At 42.1% G+C, this 20318-nt stretch overlaps 1 protein-coding gene and 2 long non-coding RNA genes across 4 annotated transcripts in view; 2 read left to right on the forward strand and 1 right to left on the reverse strand.

The window, feature by feature from the left end:
* Positions 1–2012: 2012 nt before the first annotated feature.
* Positions 2013–4902, forward strand: LOC128143826 (uncharacterized). Its single transcript, XR_008235892.1, has 3 exons — positions 2013–2059; positions 2936–3028; positions 4264–4902. It is a non-coding gene; the product is annotated as an uncharacterized LOC128143826 (long non-coding RNA).
* Positions 4903–5833: 931 nt separating this feature from the next.
* LOC128143825 (uncharacterized) lies at positions 5834–8242 on the reverse strand. The gene is made up of 2 exons (XR_008235891.1): positions 8126–8242; positions 5834–7993 (listed from the first exon to the last, which is right to left on the reverse strand). It is a non-coding gene; the product is annotated as an uncharacterized LOC128143825 (long non-coding RNA).
* An 18-nt stretch (positions 8243–8260) lies between these two features.
* TLK1 (tousled like kinase 1) overlaps positions 8261–20318 on the forward strand; it is a 72035-nt gene continuing 59977 nt past the window's right edge. The window contains exon 1 of one of the 2 annotated variants that reach the window (XM_052791581.1): positions 8261–8397. Coding sequence is in view for 1 of the 2 variants with exons in the window: in XM_052791580.1 (XP_052647540.1) it covers positions 9022–9166 (145 nt within the window). In the remaining variant the exon portion in view is untranslated. Of the gene's footprint in view, positions 8398–8589; positions 9167–20318 lie in introns of those variants that run through there. The other variant, XM_052791580.1, reaches the window with a different exon arrangement.

The following is a 20318-nucleotide window of genomic DNA, read 5'->3' on the forward strand; positions in this document are numbered from 1 at the left end:
TTTGAATTCTGATATGTTTTCCTGTGTGTTTGCAACCCCCTTCCAGATTTTTTGCAAATTTTAGAAGTTTACTCCCTGTTCTATTATCCAAGCTGTTCAACGAAAAATGGAATGGAATAGGATGGATGAGAAATCCCTGAAGGATGTTACTGCAGTGCCATCCTGCTTTGTCAGGAAACAGTTGATAAATACTGTTTGGGAGAAATATTTAACTACTTGTGTGTCAACTGTTACTTAATTTCATCTACACCATTTTTTGTATTGCAGACAAAATTAGAGAGGACCCAACTAAAAGCTTTGTTAAAGCACGGATATCACATTTACTACTTCCTTCTTATTCAATAGGCCTGTTGCCCTTTCTAAGAAGGAAATCAGAGAGATTTAACACAATTATGATCCTAAGATTACATTTTAACATCTTATTGCTGAATTGTTTTCTATCATATTTTTATCTTCATGCCTATACACTAACTGCCTAATAACCTATGATAGTATCCCTCAAAGATGGATGAAGTATTTATGGAACGTAGGTCAATTGAACTCTAATACCTAAGACAGGCAGTATTTTTATCCTTTCTAGTCTTCTAGGACCTCCCTTGTACTCCACAGTCTCAAAAAAAACCCAACCCAACCCCAAACCACAAAAAAACCCAAACAACAGAATCATCATGCAGAGATTATTTTATCTTTTTAAGTGCTCCAGTGTAACTTTTAGCACATTTTCCTATGGAAACACAGTTTATATGATCACACTGTATGACCAGTCAGACCACACCATGCCTTTTGAACTTGTTGCTCACTTTCCAACCGAACTGGACCGAGCAGTCATGGTCTCAAAGGTACCACATTTCTACAGTTTTTGTTAAAACGAGCAGGTAAATAGAGAGTCCTCCATGGCAACAAGGAATTCAGTGTAAATTAAACCATGATATCAGGCATTGGAAAACTCACAGAAGAACATTATGAATATTCCAGCCATAAATTTCAGTCAGAGCTTTCGCTCTGGGCTAATCCAAACAGGAGACACAAGGCTACAGGGAGGCAGGCTATATTCACTGCTTTCTGAACTACACTTTTAAGCCAGCAGGACTGGAAACTGGCATGTCTTAATATCACTTAACCCATTCCCTCTCTTTTTTGGTCTGTGCTTCTTGGACCTTTGTTAAAATTAATTGCTTTGCATATCTGATGCTAAGATTTTTGTAGACACATTAGGAAAAAAAGAGCATTGAATGTTTTAGTCTTCTCCATGTCACATTATTTGCTATCTTTCTTGTTAGATATTGGATTTGAACCTTTCTTTGTCTCCCTTACTTTGTGTGTGTATGTGTAACCTTTTATTGGCTTTTAGGTCCTTTCCTAGCTTAACTCATTTTGCCTCTTAGCCTTCCTGATTTGTTCCCCATGTAAGCGTGCTGTTCTTTTAAACTCATTTTTAGTCATTTGTTATTGTTTCCACTTTTTTGTGTGATTCCTTCTTGGTTTTTAGTTAATCAAATAGTTCCTCATGAAGCCTTGCTGCTCTCTTTCAGTGCTTTCTTTGCATCAGGGTAGTCTGCTGTTGTGCCTTTAATACACTTCTTTCAGTAACTGTCAGCTCTCCTATGCTCCCATTTCCTTCTGAATTTCTTCCAAAAGATCTACCCACCCATTCATTCCCTAAGCCAACCAAAATCTGCTTTTGGAAGCCCATTCTCTTTCTGCCACTCCATGCTTTCTTTGGCATCATTAATTTTATTGTTTTGTGATTAGTTTTATATGTATACCTTCCACCTTTGTCTTAATCAGGAAGTATTAACTGATAAGCTAAATAATATGCAAAACAGCCTTTCCTCTCTTATCTCCTCAACTGTCTGAAATCACAAGTAGTTGTTCTCAGTACCCTTCAGGAATGTGCTGGGCAGCTTGTCTCCTGTACCAGGACCTTGTGTGTGTGTCTGTGTAGGGGTGGTGGGTGAGAAGGAAAGGTTGTCCCAATCTGCTGACTATAGGGCTGTTATCTTTTTCTTGGAGGAATATGACATGTCTGGACAGAACCGCGGACAGGACACTGGACTAGGTGGGTGTCACGATCAGATGGAGCAAAGCAGCTCCCCTATTCCCAGCACAGGGGGCATTGCAGAGTGAGGCAGCAGACCAGCCAGCTCATCTGGAGCTGGAAGGGAACAGAGGTGGGGAATCTGTGTATTATAATACTGTCATTTTAATATCTAATATTTCATCATCTATCAGGCTTATTGTTGATATTATTTGGCCAAAATTTGAAGGCCTTATTCAATGACAAAAAAGCCAACAACCCTAAATTGGTATGACTTTTGCCTGAAAAAAGCATCAAGACATGCCTCATTGCTATTAGAAACCATATACAGACATGGCTCTCTGCAAACACTGTCCGTCTCTAATGGCTTAAAATCAAAGGCAACAAAATAAGCTCCAGGCAAGACAGATACTTCAGGAATGAAGATATAAGGTGTAAAGAGTGAGACAGAAGTATGAAAGATGTGTGGAAAAGCATGAGCTTAAAAAGAGATGGAGAGGAAGCCTGACAGATATGAAGGGCCTGTTTACCTGAGAGCAGCGTTATAAAAGGAGTAGTCTGAGTGTAGGAAAAAATTGCAGGGAATAGCAGACAAGCAGATTGCAAGGGACACGGGAAGAAAAGCAATAGAATAAAATGAAAACAGACAGGTAGGGAAAAAGAAAGTGAGTGTAGCATCCATCAGGATGGGGTTTTTAATTTCTTCACCAGGGAACATTTAAAACCAAATTATTTTTAATTAAAATGACATACACAAGAAGGGATTGTAAAACTGTCCTTGATTCTGACTGGAATGTAGCTAATAATCTTAGTAGATAGAGCAGGGAGACTGGAGTCAAGAGGAACATTTTTATGGTAAAAAACCCCCACTGTTTAATTTTTGTGTTTGGTTTGAAGGGAAGCTGTTTGCAGGCTTCTTAGAGATGTGGAGTACAAATAATCATAGCAGAGGTGGATCACTGGATCTGACTGATGGTGATGATATCAAAGGTATGATAAATGCAGTTTATGACGATTACATGGATGATAAAAATAGATCTGTGCTTACATGGTGTTTGTGTCTTTCTCGAATGTAGGCTTAATGTGATACCATTTTTTTTTCATTTTTGGCTTCTTTGCATCTTGATATGCTAGTATATTTAGGGAAGATATTTTTGCTAGTATATTATTTATGTATGTTTTTGTTACCTTGCAACTCAGAGTTGCTAGCAAGTGCTATATTAAAAAAATTATAAAGCATGCAGTGTAGTATATGGCTCAGGGAGACAGCTCTAATTCAGTGAGCCTCAAAATTGATTTAATCAAGATCTAAATAACTTTTTCCTATAAAAATATTATTGGTCTAAATCAGTTTTAGGAAACTTTAACTAAACTTGAAAATTGATGTTAGTACAATTGCAACATTCCTATTTGCTCATAAATAGAAATTCTATGTGAGAATCAGGTGCAGAAGCTGTTACAATCTGAGATGGTGTTCTATCACAGCAATGCACTTGCTGTGACAGTCACTTGGCATTTTACTTTGTACTCATGCCAAAACTGCATTTTGAATCTTCTGAGCTACAGGACGCAGACTGGAAGATTCTAGTTGTCATTCCAGCCCAGACTGGCCAGGAGCACATTGGTCTGATACAGGGAGGGTCCATACATGTGCTCAGCTGTGTAAGGAGAAGGAAGGACAGAGTGTTTGAGCTACAAACTTCCAAGCATTCACCAAGACAGAAATCAATATTTTCTTCTCCCAAGTTGTGTTTTCCCAGCATACTACATTCCATCTAACCTAGAAATGTCATAAATACATCATTTTGATGATGAAATTATTTGGGCGTTTTCTACTCAAGCTGCTGTACCAGTATGTCTATTAAGTTACAAGAATTTTTTTCTACTATGATGGTTAAATCAGATTGGCTGCTGGTGTTGGCATAGTTTAGGGCGTGTGTATGTCCTTCTATATATGGGGTAGATGAGTGCATGTGTACATGTGTGTACAAGTATCTATGTATAAAATTCATATATTTTGGCAAATATACCAGCAAATATACTGTGTGGCATACTGTAATAGGTTATGCTTTAAGAAAATACTGCTACAGGCCTATTATCCAAAGTGCTAGCATGACAGGGAACTAACAAAGAATTTGAAGCCTTTTTAACAAACAAAACCTCAGTTTCACTGGCATTGCAAATAATTGATGGGCTAAATCAAAGGACTTGAATATTGCTTACAGAAGAGAATGGCTTGTTTGAGAAAAGGATAGAAACAAGGCTGCGTTGCTCTACTGTCTGTTGAAGAAGGTAACTTGCTCCAAGTCCAAGAAGATGGAAGAAGGCTATATATTAAATATTTCTGATTAAATGTATGAAAAGGTAAAAAGAAGAGATGTAATGCCCTTGTGGGGCGTATTTTAGAACTCTTAATCAAAAGAAGCAGCTGAAGGAAATAGATACCAAAAGCATCTGAAGTAAAGACAATAATGATCTCTGATTCCTGACATTTTCCTGATCTCTAGCTGATAGAGACTGATTTAAGTTTGGAAGCATATAGTTTAATACTTTTCCAGGAATGTTGTCATTTATCATAATTCTGGAAACTCTTGACTTTCATTCCTGGAAGTACAAGGCTACTAAATCAAGTTCCTCTTCCATCTCTGCTTCTTCTGATTGTACCATGAATTTGAGGCCTTCCTGCTAATTATTGACATAATTAAAAAATGGTCTTATTTAGAACCTATATGTAAACACACATTATTCATATAATCGGTTACCTGACCCGATCAGTCACTACTCCCAGGTATTGCAGCATCTGCTGCCTGCATGAAACCTAAGTCAGCAAATATCAGATTGATTTTGGTGGGAAAAAGAGAGATAAGACATACCCGGTTATTAAGAACATGTATTATTTGATAATAGAGTACATATTTTTCATGAGGACACCAAAATGTATTTGCTGCCTGTGAGCAGTGAAGGTGAAGGTCTCAGAATAGGGAAGAAACTATAATCTCTCTGTAATTAGTCCCACAATCATTCTTCCTCAAGAACGTCTGGGATGAACTCTGGATTTTACCACATGTAACGTTTGAAATGATGTCTCTTTGTTCTGTAAAGGATGTATGTAAAAGTTTTGAAATTGACATTTGACCTGAGTGCACGGTTATCTTTATAGATGCAATGCAGATGTCTCCTGTAATTCTCCTTATTTTCACTAAGCAGCCCATCAGTTATTTTCTTTAAGCCCTTTTCTTTGGTATCTGCCAGTGAACTTCTCTTACTTTTCTAAAGATTTAGGGGTAGATTGTGAACTTACTGTGATAAAAGTTTCTTGCACAAATAATTCCAGTGGCAAAGTTGAAAGCTCTCACAATTTTAACGTTTTTCAGGATTTTTGTTGATTGGCTTTTTTATCTTTGGAATAATGAAATTTCATAATGCTTTTCTGTTTTTCATGTGTCCTTGATTTGAGGGTTACTACTGTGATAAACCTTGCTAACTTCCATTTGACACATCCTCATGAGAAAAATAGCACATAGGCATTTCACTCCTCTCTCTTCTGAATTTTGAGGTCCTCTTCCTTAGCAGTTAGCTAAACTAAATGAGCTTTCTTGGGCTTCGCCTGTAGTTAAGCTTTCCCTTGTAGGTAGGTATGTGGCACCTTCTTATTATTATCCAGTGCAATCCCACTGAAAGGGGATTTCCCCATATCTACTACCTCAAGTTATGCCTGATGTTGATGATGTGCAGTGTTTACATAGGAAACTTTGATACAGACTATTCTGCTCCTGAAAACTAGAAGGCAAAGAAAAAGATCTAATATTTATTGTATTTATTAAAAAGAATGAGTAATACTTATTCAGTACTGTTTGAGTTGGATTTAGTTTTTTAACATTTTGGGTGGGTGACACTGAGCTGACTGCTCACCACCGTGAGAAAGAAGTTATCCATCTGGCCGCTGGAACATAAAGTTTTATTGTGAAATGAAGGCAGGGCATTCAAGGAAAAGCATTATGTACATTTATGATGCTATGTAATAAGGTAAGTCTTTCAGAATATGTTTGGAAATTTCTAAAAGGTATTAATGAAGATGTTCTCTCCTGCTGTGATACTATTAAACTGGTAACACTGAGGCAATTGTGGCTTTACAGATAAAGGGATACCTTAAAATCAGTGTCAGCTCTAACACATTAAGAAAGTAGGTTTTCTATGAACTAGATGGGAAATATACCAGCTCCATTTATTTTTCAAGTTATATAGATTGTCTCATCTGGAGATGATCTATGTAATTCACACTCCGCTTTCAATCTACATCAACAGCTCACAAAACCAAGAGATATAGCTCTGCTATATTACGAAAAGTAGACCCCAACCTGTATTTTGCAGCAGGTACCTATTTCTGCCAAGCAGCAGGGGCTGTGTTTAATGAGTGCTCTGGTGGGGAATCCTGCAGTACATGCCCACTCACTCCTGGTCCCTTAGTGAGGTGCCTTCTAACACGATGAGATATTGCAAAGATCTGATTATTTTTCATAGTGTTAATTTATGACAGTTTAAAAGACATCTCGGCGTTTTTGTAACATATGAACTGCATGTCTGATAGAAGAACTAATGAATGGGATCTTCTTCATATCCTGTTCCCCTAGTCAAAGTGACTGATGCTTTAAAAAAGGAGTCCCAACCATATCAGTGGAATGACTTGTAGGCAACAGTTTGTAAGCAAAAGTGGCAGAAAGAATGCTTGTTTATGTATGTTTTTGTAAGGGTAGCAGGGGTTTGTATTAAATGGATGCAAATGAGTATAAACAAAGAGACTGAATTTCTTAAACTTGCTGCTTCTCACTTGGCAGATTTTAAAAGCAGCATGCTGCAGCAGGATATACTCATCAGGAAATGAGGTGCGTGTTCACTTACGCTATCATATGGATTGTGGGATTACGAGTATGTTTTGTTTTTAACCTTCCAAGAAGTTTCTATGCCAGCTGCTAAATATTAATATTGCAGTCACGAGTGAACTAGCACTGTTTTACTTCATGCCTAAGTACTAGCAATTTCCTGGTGTAATTTGCTTAGGTAAAGCCTGAGAAGTCTTCTCTAGGATCAAGTCCTTAAAAACAATTAAGTCTTGGTTGAAGTATCATATCACTTCTCTCTGCCAGAAAAACATATAGCTGTTACTAAATATACATCCTGGAACAGACTTATTTAGCAAGTAAACATACTAACTTTTACTTTGAGTTAATACCGAATTGCTAAGAAACTTGGAGCTATGCTGTATATTTGTAGGAGGTGAAGATCTTAGATAATTTGACAGATGTCACTTTAAAAAGAAGAGACAGAATTGGTAATAGCTGTGTTGTGCACAGATCTGCAACCCAACATTAGTAATCTATTCCTGCCATTCTCAAATACAGGGGAAAGTAGGTTAGTAGATAGCCAGGATGTCTCCACACAGCAACCACAAAATGAGTGCCGTGCCTGCCTGATGAATATACTTTTTTATATATGCAGAATGCAACATATCTGCAAACCGTGATATTTTTGTAAGTAATCAAAGTCACTGTCATACCCAAGTTGCACTCATAAATTAAAAGGCTTCATGCCAGAACTGACTTTGTCATGTATCGCACACTCTCAGTGAAGACTATGTTAGTTTTAAGGAAAGAAAAACTGAAAATTGGGTTTAAATTCTGTTTTGTCGGCACTTCAGTCTAACTCAAGGTGGAGTGGTACGTTTTGAAAGATAAACAGGTCAGGGTTGGTGCCCAGCTGGGAGCCTCAGCTTGTTTGTTGGGTGAGGCAGGTGAGAGGTGGTGGGGCCTGGCACGTGGCTCCTGCCCGAGTTCCTTCGGCTCGTGTGGTGGGAGCGGCCGCTTTGCAGCGAGGCAGGTTACGGCCGGCGAGCAACACCTTCTCTCTCACGACGGCAGCTTCTCCCAGGTCCCGCCGCGTCTCAACCACCACACCGTCCTGTTTGGGAAAAGAAAAACACTTGAAACCCGGCAGACCCGTGTCAGTCCCCGGAGGAAGAGCTGCAGGACACCCGTTCGCCTACACTGCGCTGGGGAGTGCCCCCTTCAGCCCCGCTGTTACTGCCCGTACTCACCGCAGCAGCGGGCTGGGCTCTCCCCGCGCGGTCCCGCGCCGGGGTGGTGCCGGGTGGCGCGGCCCCGGCCCCGGCAGCGGCGCGTACGGGCTGGGCTCCGCTCCCGCCCCCGCCCGCCACCATGGCCGTGGTGGCGGGGCGCGGGGGCTCCGGCGCGGGCGGGCCCCGCCGCCCAGGAGACCTGGACGGAGGGAAGCGCCGCGGTCTCGGGGAAGCCACCTCCGGCCCCGCCGCGGCGGCCGGCGGAGCGCTGCCCGCGGCGCGGAAGGTGTGCGCCGAGGCGGGGGAGGCAGGTCCCCGTCGCGGGACGGGCGTGCGGGGGGGGGGGGGGGCAGCCGGCGGGCGGCTGCGGGCCGGCCCAGGGCAGGGGCCGGGAGCGGCCACGGAGGGGCGAGCCGGCCGGCGCGCTCTGGCCGCGCCGCGGCGGGGCCGCGGGGCAGGTGCGTGCGCGGGCGGGGGGGGGGGGGCCGCCGCTCCCCGCCCGCCGCCCCTGGGCGGCTACGGCGCGGCTGGGCTCGGCTGGGCGCCGGCGAAGCGCGGCGCTCGCTCGGCTCACGATCGTGTTTGCGCATGACCCCTCCCCGCCTGCGCCCTCCCCTCCCCTCCCCGGCGGCAGCGGCGGTGGCGGCGGGGAAGGTTAGCCTCAGACACAGGCGGCTGCTCGGCGGCGGCGGCCGCGGCGACGCAGTGCAGAGGTGCGGGCAGGTTGCGCTGGCCCAGCGCCCCGTCTCTCCCGCGCCCCGCCTGCCTCCGGAGCCCGCTCCCCGCCGGCGGCCTCCCCGCGCCGGTGTCGGGCCGGCCCCCCGGCCATGAGCGCGGCGCTGGGTGTCCCCCCGCCGCGCCGCCTCCCCCGCCGCCCCCGGCGGCTGCCGGGCTCCAGGAAAGTAGCTTGATGAGTGTCCAAAGTAGCAGTGGAAGTTTGGAGGGGCCGCCATCTTGGTCCCGGCTCTCCACGTCCCCACCGAGCCTGCAGGGCTGCTCCGCGGCGGCGGCCTCCCAGCTCCACGGCGCGCCGCCCGGCAAGCCGCCCAAGGAAGGTAACCAGCGCGCCGCGGGGCTGCGCGGGGGGCCCGGCCCTCGGGGAGGGGCCCGGCAGCCGCCGCCGGAGGCCGGTCCCGGGCTGGCGGGGAGCGGCGGCGGGAGAGGCTGGTGCCCCCGGCGGCGGCGGCGGCGCGGGGTCAGCGCTGGGCCCGATGGTGGCGAGGGGAGCCTCGGGCGCTGGGCCAGCGGGGCCCCGCCGCCCCCGCCCGCGCCTCCCGCCGCCGCTCGTTAGCGCGGCGGCGCCTCGTTGTTCCCCCTCTGCCGCCGGGCCGCGGAGAGGGGATCGGCCGCGCTCCCTCCGCTCCCGGGCCGTCCGTCCGTCCGTCCGTCCGCCGCCGCTCGCGTCTCCTCCCGCGGCGGCTCTCGTCGGGCGGCCGCTCGCCGCGTCCTCCCTGAAATCGGTTCCCCTCCGCCAGCGGCAAAGTAAAAGTGCTGCGCCGGAGGATGCGGCCGTTGTTGCTGGATGGAGGGAGTCGGGCACTTTTGGCATCATGGAGGTGGGGAGGAGAGAGGGGCCGACACCGGAGGGCTCGTCCCCGTGAGGAAGGCGCCCTCGGGGGCGGCCGGCTTTACGGCCAGAAGTGACAGGGCGCCTTACGGCCACCACGGAATGACTGCAACTTTCTCCTGTCCTCCATCACGCCTTAGATGATAATATTTTTCTCCTCCCTCCCCTGCTCCTCCCCTCTTGTGTTACACCGACAGCGACAGCAGGGTGTTGTGGGTGTTTGCGGGGAATATCTGTATGAAGGTTATGAGCAAACAAGTCCCTTCGCTATTCCCTTTCGGGTATTGTCTGCTTTTCCTCCTTGCGCTGAAGTGTGTTGCCACAAGATGTAGCAGTTATACAGCTGGTGAATTGCTCGGTGCTTTTAGCTAAAATAACTACTTGCTGAATGCCGGTTAGTGGCGGAGGAGAACTTTTATACACGGATACTTGCATACCGAGCAGTTGTATAATTTTACTTGATTTGCCCCAGTTTAATGAATACCATGTAGCATTTCTTGTAGCGCCTGCAAAACGTCATCGCCCAAGCAGGAAACTTGCTGACTTAAAATAGAAATAATAGTGAAAATGGGGAGTCTTTGTTTTTCAGGTCTTCCTGTAGCTGCTTGCTTGCCTTTTTTTTTTTTTTTTTTTTTTTTTTTTTTGGTTGATAAGCGATGTAAGGACTTGGTAACAGGAATTCGACATCCGGAAAACGTATAACGCAGTCCGTGTTTCTCCATTTTCCACGCCAGTAGTTGTCAGACTTGTATCACTCCATGTCACTTTTGCACACGCTCCTGCAGGTAGATTGACATGAAATGCTCTAGAAAATACCTGGAAAGGAATTATGGTATATGTTAAAGATGCTGAGTAAAGTGGCAGGCATTTTGTGCTCGTCTTCTCTGGGAAACCAAAGCTCTCAGAAAAAACGACAACCACCGGTCAAATATGTAGTTTAAGTTTATTGACAGTAGGTTTCTTCAATGTTGCAACACTTGTTATGAATATGTGTGCATATAATATTCACGTAGAGTGTATACGTGAGGTATTTTTGGATGTATTTCAGATACCTGGCATGCAAGCCTGAAATGATTATTGCAGCACAACTTGTGTATCTATTTATTTTAAAGAAAAATGGTGTTCCTTGAGTGCCTCTATTTAGACAAGGAAAAACATTTTTGTGAAATTTTTAATGTGATGATGCTGCTGCTTTTTACTTTTTTCTTACTTGCAACTCATGCTGTTGGATTTTTCTGGGTACTGTAATTTACATCCTCTAATACAGATTCAGGGGTTACAGAGTAATCAAAACCCTGGTGTTTGCTTGGTACCATAATGTACTGTATTTGCACAGTGCTCCTAGGCCGTGATAATCATGTGTCCTCACTGGGTAGTTCTGTTGGAAAACCAGCATAAGCTGCCAGCCATGCTTGGGTTTATATTTTGCATTCATGCTCGTGGGATCTTATCAGCACACCTTACTTTATGTACGTGCATTTTACAATGAATTATCTTGCCTGACAGCAATAGGCCCTGAAATATAAACATGTCAGTATGTTCATAGACATTGCTTATGTATGCAAAAGAATCACGTCAGATCAAACTAATAAGTGTACCATGTTTGCAGTGCAGTGTATTTATAGGAGTTTGTGCTCTCATCGATTCTGAACTTGTGATACCTTGTGATGTTAACAGAGGCTGTGAGCTTTGGAGCGGTGCACCAGGCTGCTGGCTCACACTGGATCAGACCTGCATCGCTGCTAATGCCTGTGCTGATTTTGAGTGGGTAATATTTCCAGATACGGTGTGTTCGGTGCTTGGGCTGAGCTTGTGGCCTGGGCTGGCCTTCTCGTTTGTGGATTCAGATCCCTTTGGTTGGTTGGCTTCTGTGACAGTTATGCACGTGTTGCCTTGAGATGCGCAGGCCTTTGCTGAGTGCACCACATGTGCTGTGGTTTATCCGACCTTACCTGTGATTCACTGTGAAAGTTTGGCATGAGCCCACATCTCTCGTATGGGCTTTTAATAAACCAGAACCTTTAAGAACAGAAATCCCAGCACCCTGATTTAGGAAGTCCTAAAAATATTCTCTGAAGCTTTAATATGGAGAAGGCAAAAAGAAGACCTCTGGCATATACAACTATTGCACAAAGTTACTTTTTTAAAAAATGCAATGCCTTGTCAGTATCAAAAAGGGACTACTTAGAAAATACAGGTGAAATTAAAGAAAATAATCTTTTTTGAAATGCACTACAACATTGCAGCAACATTTTTCATTGGATGTTATCTTCTATATCTTGACTTACAGGGGCATCGTGGCTTAGCTGCATGGATTTGAATTTATGTTTTAAGGTTTTAAAATGAAAGGACTGGGGTGGACTTGAATACAATTGCATCTGTACACTTTTATTGTACCAGAACCGTCTCTTGTTTGCATTTCAGTATAGCTCATAAATGTCTGTAGTTCTGTCAATTGTTTTATATGCCAATAACTTATGCGTGGGATATGTGGTCACTTAGTCAAAAGCCCTGCAGTAGATACTATAAGGAATTTAGGAGGACTCTTATGCAGTGTTATTTTACATACAGCGTGTGATTGTGTGGCTAAATCTTGTGCCACAGCTCACATAATTGCAATCACGCAACTTCATGTTTGAAGTTTCTTGACTTTTGACTGTTTTATGTGTGTGACTAAAAAGAGCCAAGCGCATAGCTGGAAAGTGCTGTTTTGTAAATGGGGGATGTTCAGGCCATTGCTGACAAGGCAGAGAGACAGAAGAGATTTTTGGGAGATACACTTGAGTGTCTTGGAATAGCTTCTCTTTTGAGGTTGGAGGCAGTGCCACAGCGTCTGGTAGTCAACCATGATGCTTTGCAAGTTATTTTTTGTGCATGCAGTTGGCTTTGAACACTTTACTAAAAGCCAAAACAGAATGCCAAATACAACTTCTAGTTACCACGACAGGAACGTGAACTTCAGTTTTCAAATTTGAGCCCAAATTAACATATGATGACAAAACAGTAAACAAACTCATGACATGTATGTGACACTCTTTGAAGAACTGATGTTGTAGGCATAGCAAATTTTGTTGGTGACTTTTTTTTTTCCAGTTTGATAAATGTATAGTATTTGTATTTTTTGTTACCTGAAATGTGATGGTAGTTGTCCATCTGAGCATAAAGGTACAGTTTATTTCCTCCTTAAGTTTCCAGTCTATAAAATGTTTCTGGATGCCAGGTTGTGTCACATATGCTACATACAGTATATTAGTCCATGAACATGAAGCTATCTGATCTTACTAAAACTTCCAGGGTTGTTGTTTTCTGTTGTTTGCTTGTAGTCTGAAAACTCAGCTGCTTTATTTACTTAACCAATAAGTTCTCAGTAAGTTTGTTGGTTTTTATCATTCAGCTGCAGACTGAGAATTTTATGGATTTGGCCGGTTTATGTGGGAGCAGAGAAGAATGGGAACGCTTAGCATTTAAAGATAATGATATATTTTTACTTAGGATGAGCACAGCAATCATAAAAGATTATTTAGGCTGGCTGTAGCATGAGCAGGTGTTGTGTAAGACTTTATGTTTTCTACTGATATGCACAGATTCTAGCTTGTGATATTATTGCTGGTTTTGCCGCACATGTGTTTCTCGTAGTGAGCTGATGCTTATGCCAAATTCTTACGAGATTTTATAGCGTGCCCAAATGAGAAATGGGAAAAGATGACCTTTTTTTTTTTTAATATGGGCCCTTGTTTGAATCTGGTTTTCGAAAAGGCAAGTGCTGCAGAGAATAGAGCAAATTACTTGGTGAGCAAAGTACTTGGGTGATTGTTTTGTTTTAATTCTGTTTTAACTTGCCTGGAATGGAATTTCCCATTAACCTATTCCATTTCAAATGGAGAGAGAATCAATATCTTTAAGGACAGGCTGTATTTATTTATTATCTCCATTCAAATAAAAAGCTTGTTATTTCTCTCATTCTTTTTTTCCCTGTATGTTTTTTCCTTCTTTGCTTTTTCTTTCCACAAGTAAAGTTCTTTTCTTCAGCAAGCTGAAGTAAACTTGCTTATTAGTAATAACTCTGATCTGCAATTACTCTTGGCATTTCTTTGGATTTTCGTAGAGCCTGGTAATCCTAAATGACGGCAAAATACTGTTGGGATTCCTGAGAAAGGCTACTGTATATATGTGCATCACGGTCAAAGTTAGGTCTATAGAATTTTTCTACCTGAAGAATGGATATCATGGAAATATGACAGGCTTAAATAATCCTTTATGCTTTCAGTGTTCTTGATACAAGGTTGTGTTTTGAAGTAGTACTTGCTCCCAATCCAGATAGTAAATTTCTTGTCCCCATGCTGAGTTTTTTTACACAAGAAAATGTTGAAGTTAGTAAGTTGTGTTTATGCAGTAGAGTATTTCCTGAACTGTAGTTCCCCTAAAACATAAAAGCACACAAGCCGGGGGGGGGGAGAAAAACTTTGTCTTTATGAACTTCTTTCTCTTTGGTTTTCTGTTTCAGCTGTAGAGGAGGAAAAAGGAAATTTGGTTTGCCAAATCGCTCTGAGTGAAGGTGAAGGTGGGTAGAGGAAGGAGTGGTCAGGGCTTCTGCTGAGAATGCCTGTGCTCCAGCTGTGATTGCTGGAGAGCGGTTAAATGGAAGCTGGCCACCATAATGTAACCCAGTTTCTCAGGTGGGCTTGCAAGTGGAAAACTTGGTTGCTGACGATAGCAAGGGATGAGTACTGCACTTTATGTTCTGTACTTAAGGGTTGAGTTTGGTAGCAGTAGAGAAGGGTTAGTGAGCATCGGAAGGTATTTTGGATCCTACATTTCCCTTCATCTTGGCTCCATCCTTACTAAGATGCTCTGTTTGGGATAGAAACTAAGGGTCTGCTTCCTTCCCAGGCACCTTCTCTCTGGAGGTCTTACTGCTTTCTTTCGTTCCTGAGCAGAGCGCGGGGATATGCCGGCAGAAAAGTCCTGGCAACTAGCCTGTCCCAGGGAGGATGCAGTAGGTGGTGGGAACATGAATGCTTGTAAGCTTTAATTGACCTCAGTCAAACTTAGTCCCAGAAGAGGGGAGCAGAAGGGCTTAAGTGAGGTTGGACGTGCTGAAGATTGGCGGGGGAAGGCTGGGGCTGTGCGAGCCTTCAGGGGTGGGTCCATGCTGGAGGGATTGACTGAAATCAGAGTGATTATATTACTAATTTTAATCATGACTTAAATCAGTGAGCAGGAAATCCTGATTAAATAATTGTTTTTAATTTTATTTTGCATTTGTGCTTAATTATTTTTCCTAAAGAAAAGTTGATTCTAATTGGTCTAATTTGATCATGCCTCTTGCTAGGCAGGAGGGTATGCATCTATATGCATTTATTTAAGTAGTTATGCAGCTTAGATTCTTAATGTTTAAGAAACATAATTCCCCATGCTTTAGACAGCTTTTAGCTAACTTTATTAGCTAAATAAAATGAATCCTAATTGTGCTAGATACATAAGAAGAAACAAATATATCCAAATGTGTTTTGCATTTAGACCAGATTAAGTAGAATTGTCTGTAGTTTGTGAAATGAGTCAGTTATTTCTGGTCCCTGTGCCTTGCGAGATTCGGAATTTATAGATCGAATCCAGTCACAGTTCCTTCTCGTTCATCATTTGGAAAAGAAAGCCAGGCTTTCCTGCTTTCTGAGTTGTCATTTGCTCTTTAGCAGTTCCGAGTGAACCAACTGTTGAAGTGGTTGAACAAATGAAAATGGCAGAAGCGGTTGCTGGAGAAAGCCGGTCAAGTGCTTCAGAGCTCCTATTCGGGCGGCTGGCTGGCAGCTTCCAGCAACGTGATGGTTTGGCTGCCAGCAGAGCATTAAAGTTTATAACGTTTGAATGTATTTTTCCCTTGTATGAATTTAATAGATCATAAACTTTAAACCTCACCATAGATTCTTATCGCTCCAAGTTTAGCTTAATCGTTTAACGCTGGAGTGTATTTTTAAAATACACAAATAAGAAAAATTATCCACCCTGTGCTCAAAAGGCCTTTTTAGCTTTAGCTGGAGAGGCTCTGAGGCTGACAAGCATCCTCTGAGGATTCAGAGGGAAAGCTAGGGGTTGTTGGATGATTATACAATTGTGATGGGGATCTGGTTGCTTTGGAATGGGAAACTTAATCTACTGGAGCTTTTACATGAAACCGAATGTCATGGAGAAGGTTGGTATTCCCTGGGAGCACCTCTACTTGCTGAGAGGTGGCAGCAGGAGCATTAAGCAGTGTATCTTGCCTCATCATATCTGCACAGTGTTGAGTGGGTGGAAACTTAAAAGGCTGTGATGCTTTCTTTATAACATTCTTAAGAAAAAAGCACTCTGCACTTCAGATTTTAAGAGATGAGGATGGTGGTAAGAAACTCCAGAGTGCCTTTTACAGGAAATGAAGCCCAACTATAATTACTTGGAGATGGGCAAGTACTGGATTCCCTTTCTGTGGACTTCTAATACAGCTGTACCTATAAGACAAAAGGAAGAATAAAGTACCTTTTTTGAGGAATAACAGGAAATCTTGAAGCTTTTAGAAAAATCCATTGTATGATGTTATACACACGCAACCTTTTAGGTATTTAATTTTATGACTGTACCTTGAGCTCAAAGCATATAGATGCTTCAAGCACTGTGTCCTGCAGCTGTAGCTTCTGGTGGATTGCAAATTTTTATTTTTTTGGTAAGTAGAACCTCTGAACCGTATGTGTAAGGGCAACAAATTGGAAAGTAATGTTAAATATAGAAGTAAATATTTAAGTTGCTTTTTATAACTCCTGTAAGTCTGAAAGAATATAATTTAGATCCTGGTCTTCACTTGGTGGGTCTCTGATGCCCTTGGGATCATGCAGCTTTAACAGCAGAGGTGTTTCCCATTTCTCTTTACCACTGAACTCTTGGACCTCTTGATTCTATGGAGACAAACTCAGATGATGCTACAAGTAGGATTTCTAATACTTCTTTATTTCACTCCTGTGGCTTAGGCTAATCAGGCCTGTACACTGCATACCTGTATTTAAGTATTGTTTTTTCTAGTTAATGCTGTGTTCTCATAGGTTCCACAGTCTTGTCCTAAATTTTGCAGCTGTACTTCAGCCAATGCTTTTTTTTTGTGCCCTAATACCCTCTTTCTAGCTATTCTGGTGCTTAGGGAGGTTGTGGTCTTTGCTGTTTCTTAGCTTATTCCTAGTAAAAGTGATGAGAGAAGTAGTGTCCTTTAGTAAGTTGGTATTTTCATTATAAAGCAATTGAAAATAAAATCCACACATTACTAATAGTATTCTCTTTAACATCAGTAGAAACCTGTCTTTTTAAGTTAGTATATACAGAGTTATAATATAAAATATATTTGATCTGTTTAGACAGGACAAATTTTTTTTGGTTGACACTGGTAACTTACAGCAAGCTTTATTTTTTTTTCTCAGTGATATTATTGTAAAGACCAACTGTATTTGCACATACAAGATTGTAACAAAACCAGTTGTCTTAAGAAATATGTTGTTTGTATGGTGAAAAATAGAATAACTTTGAAATAGCTTTGGGTTTTTATCTTTCACAAATATTATGTTAGTTTATGTAGGAAAACATTTTGCAGGTATTACGCTGGATGTCTTAATTTATTGGCAAATTCTTTTAGTCTTGATGGGTAATGGTCTGTTTTTAACAGTTCTGTTAAAAGTTGTATTAAAAGATGTATCCCAACTTTTGAAACTTTTACTTTTAAAAGTCCTTTGTTATTGCTAAGGCATATCCAGGAAAGTGTCCTACTTCCCTTTGCCAGCTCTTTTCCCCCTGGTGTGTTACCTTCACCAGCCAGGTGAGAAGAGTGGTGGTCTAGGTGGTGTGATTATCTTCATAAAGTATTTTTGTTTGTTTTAGTTGTGGTAGTGGTGATTAGAGATTATTAAGAGTAGCCTTACTGGTATTAGTCACTAGGTTTTTTGTTTGGCTTTTGTTTCTTTTGCAAGGCAGTTACTCCTTGAGCTGGCTGTTGTTTGGGAGTGGTTGCTGTGTCTTTGATACATGTTTTAGAAACTTTTTGTTTATTGGTGTTGCATTTTAGTTTCAGTAGTTTTATTCACAGTACTGAACTATGGTAAAAGGCTATCTTGCAAGTTTTCTACTAGCTTTAACTTTGAATGAAGTGGAATAATTAGTGTTACAGTACCTTTTTATTTAGTAGTATGAAAGGCCGTTATGAGGAGTGGGATTTTCATAATTTAAAGTTACTGTAGGATACGAGTAGAAGTAATTCCTGAAGATGCAGGTTTAGAATTTTTAAATGAGATACAAAAAGCACTTTTTGCTGTGCGTGTTACTGCCTCAATATGATTGCTTTTTGTGAAGTTCATTGCCTATTTAATTTACCTCTACTTACATAATCAGATTGCATATTACCTCTTTCTAATTAAATTGTATTATTAAATGATTGTGATACTAATAATACCTAAGAGGGGTAACACCAGCATTCAAACTATGAAAGGCAAATATCATGGTCTTTGCTTCCTTTTTAGATGGTATTTGGTATTCTGCATCCATAGATTTTTTTTTTTTTTTCAGTCCCTTGCTTGATACATGCTGTCACATCCAGAACATCCAAGTGGTTAGTATTAAGGAAGAGGCAATTTTATATATCATGCATGTACACACTTTCATATATACACAAAATGTGTGTGTGAAGTCTTGATGAGCTGTCTATTTAGTCATTAGGAATACCGATGTTGTTGTTACAACCCTGCATCCCCCACAGAAGTCTTATAAACAAGCTAAGCTTACACGAAAATTTCAGCTGCTTTTTATAGAAATGTTCTAAATTCTTGTTGTCTCTTATTACATACTTAAAAACTTGTTTCATTTTTTCAAATACATAATTTTGTTAAGCCTGCAGATGATACAAAATTTGGCTGCTGGATTAATTGTGCTAGTTTTGCCATATCTTGAGTTTTAGCTTTTTATATTGCTGTTCACTTTTAAACAGAAGAATAGAAACATGTAGAGTTCACAAAAAAGCAGAGTCTGGTTGTGTATTAGATTATATATTAATATTATATTTCTTGTATTTTTCTCCCTATTTGTTATACTTGCAACATATATCATAATTTGGGAATGAGATATTGAAGCTATAACAACAAAGTAATTTCCAGTAAATGACCTTAATAGTGATATCCCCACCCCCCCCACCCCTGTGTCGTGTGATTGAAAGTTGACCTGATTTGTTCTCCTGGTTAAATCGCAACATGCTGTTCTCTCCGAGCCTTTCACTTGTTTTTCTCTTCTAGAGAAGTGCAAACAACAGGCACCAGTCTCTGCCAGCGTCTGACACCACCTTCCTGCTGTTTTCCTTAAATCTTTTTCCTCAAGTTTGTTCATACAAAAAAAAAGAGAGAGAGAACCTTCTATTTTTACTTCTTTTGTTGTTGTTCTTGCAGCTTTGAAATCCCATCTTTCTAAGGGAAGCGAGCAATGAGGCAGCAGTACCAGTGACTGTCAGAAGTTGCAGAATTTGGCGGTGTGCCACCATCCCTATGGCTCTCCGGGTGGGGTGTGTGCTCTCTCCGAGACCAGGTCCCTCGGCCTGCCTCCTCCTACTGCTGGTTTCCCTTCCCGACCGGTGCTGGGCCACGAGGGTGACCTCCAGTCTCCTCCTGCTCCTCTGCTTCCCCTGTGCTTCTCTAAACTGTCATTTTCCTCCTCAAACCGCGGTCCCTCTGCTCAGCTTTCATTTGTGCACACTGTTGCTTTTGCTGGAGGGAGGGTGGTCTTTGATAAAGAGAGCGGGTCAGTGAGGTAGGAGCAGGAACCTTCTGGACGTTCAAGCATTGACCACCCACGCTCAGCTGGAGGTGCGCTCGGTGACATGGTTTTGCAAGGATGCAGGCGGGAGTGTCTCCTCTTGTGTCCAGCAGCGTGTCACCACGCGGGAGCTCTCCTGCTCTAGTGCCAGCAGCAATGATGAGCGTTTCATGCGGTTAGGAACTCACAGGTGCCCGTCTCTAGAAAGACGGGAGAGGAATGTTGGTTTGTCTGGGGTGTCAAAATTCTGCTTGACCACCAGTTACTACTTGAGAAAAGGTGAAATCCAGTTTTAAGATTGTTGTGGATAAAGGTCCAAATGAGGGATTTTTGGGAAGTAACGTATTTTGTTAGTATTTTCTCAGTCTTTAGTAATGGAAATTCCTCATGTTTTTTAGGTTTAAGTCAAAACAGGTCATTACAGTTGGTTTTTGTTACATACCTTGAGTCGTTGAATATATTGGGTTTGTTGTATGAATGATCCAAAGATACTGAGTGGAAGAGTTTATTTCTGGCAAAATAAGAAAATTTTAGTATGAGTTCTCTCATTTGGTAAATAATCATGTTAGCCTGTAGTACTCACAAAACAATATTTTGTTGCGTGAAAGCAGTAAATGAAAATAGCGAATTAGTGATTTCAGGTAACCACCAAAATAGGTAGTGTGACTAGCTGTTAGGGATGTGAAAGGGTTTCATTAGAGACTAAACAGTTATACCCAAACCTGCATGGTGTACTCAGTCATTTGTGTTTGCATTTGCCATCTTTTATTTAGAAGTTTTCCTGTGTGTGGACTTTTTCACGTGTGCTTATTAACCGCAGCAATGCGGTGTCT

This window comes from Harpia harpyja, chromosome 7 (genome assembly GCF_026419915.1).
Source record: "Harpia harpyja isolate bHarHar1 chromosome 7, bHarHar1 primary haplotype, whole genome shotgun sequence".
NCBI classification, from domain to species: domain Eukaryota; kingdom Metazoa; phylum Chordata; class Aves; order Accipitriformes; family Accipitridae; genus Harpia; species Harpia harpyja.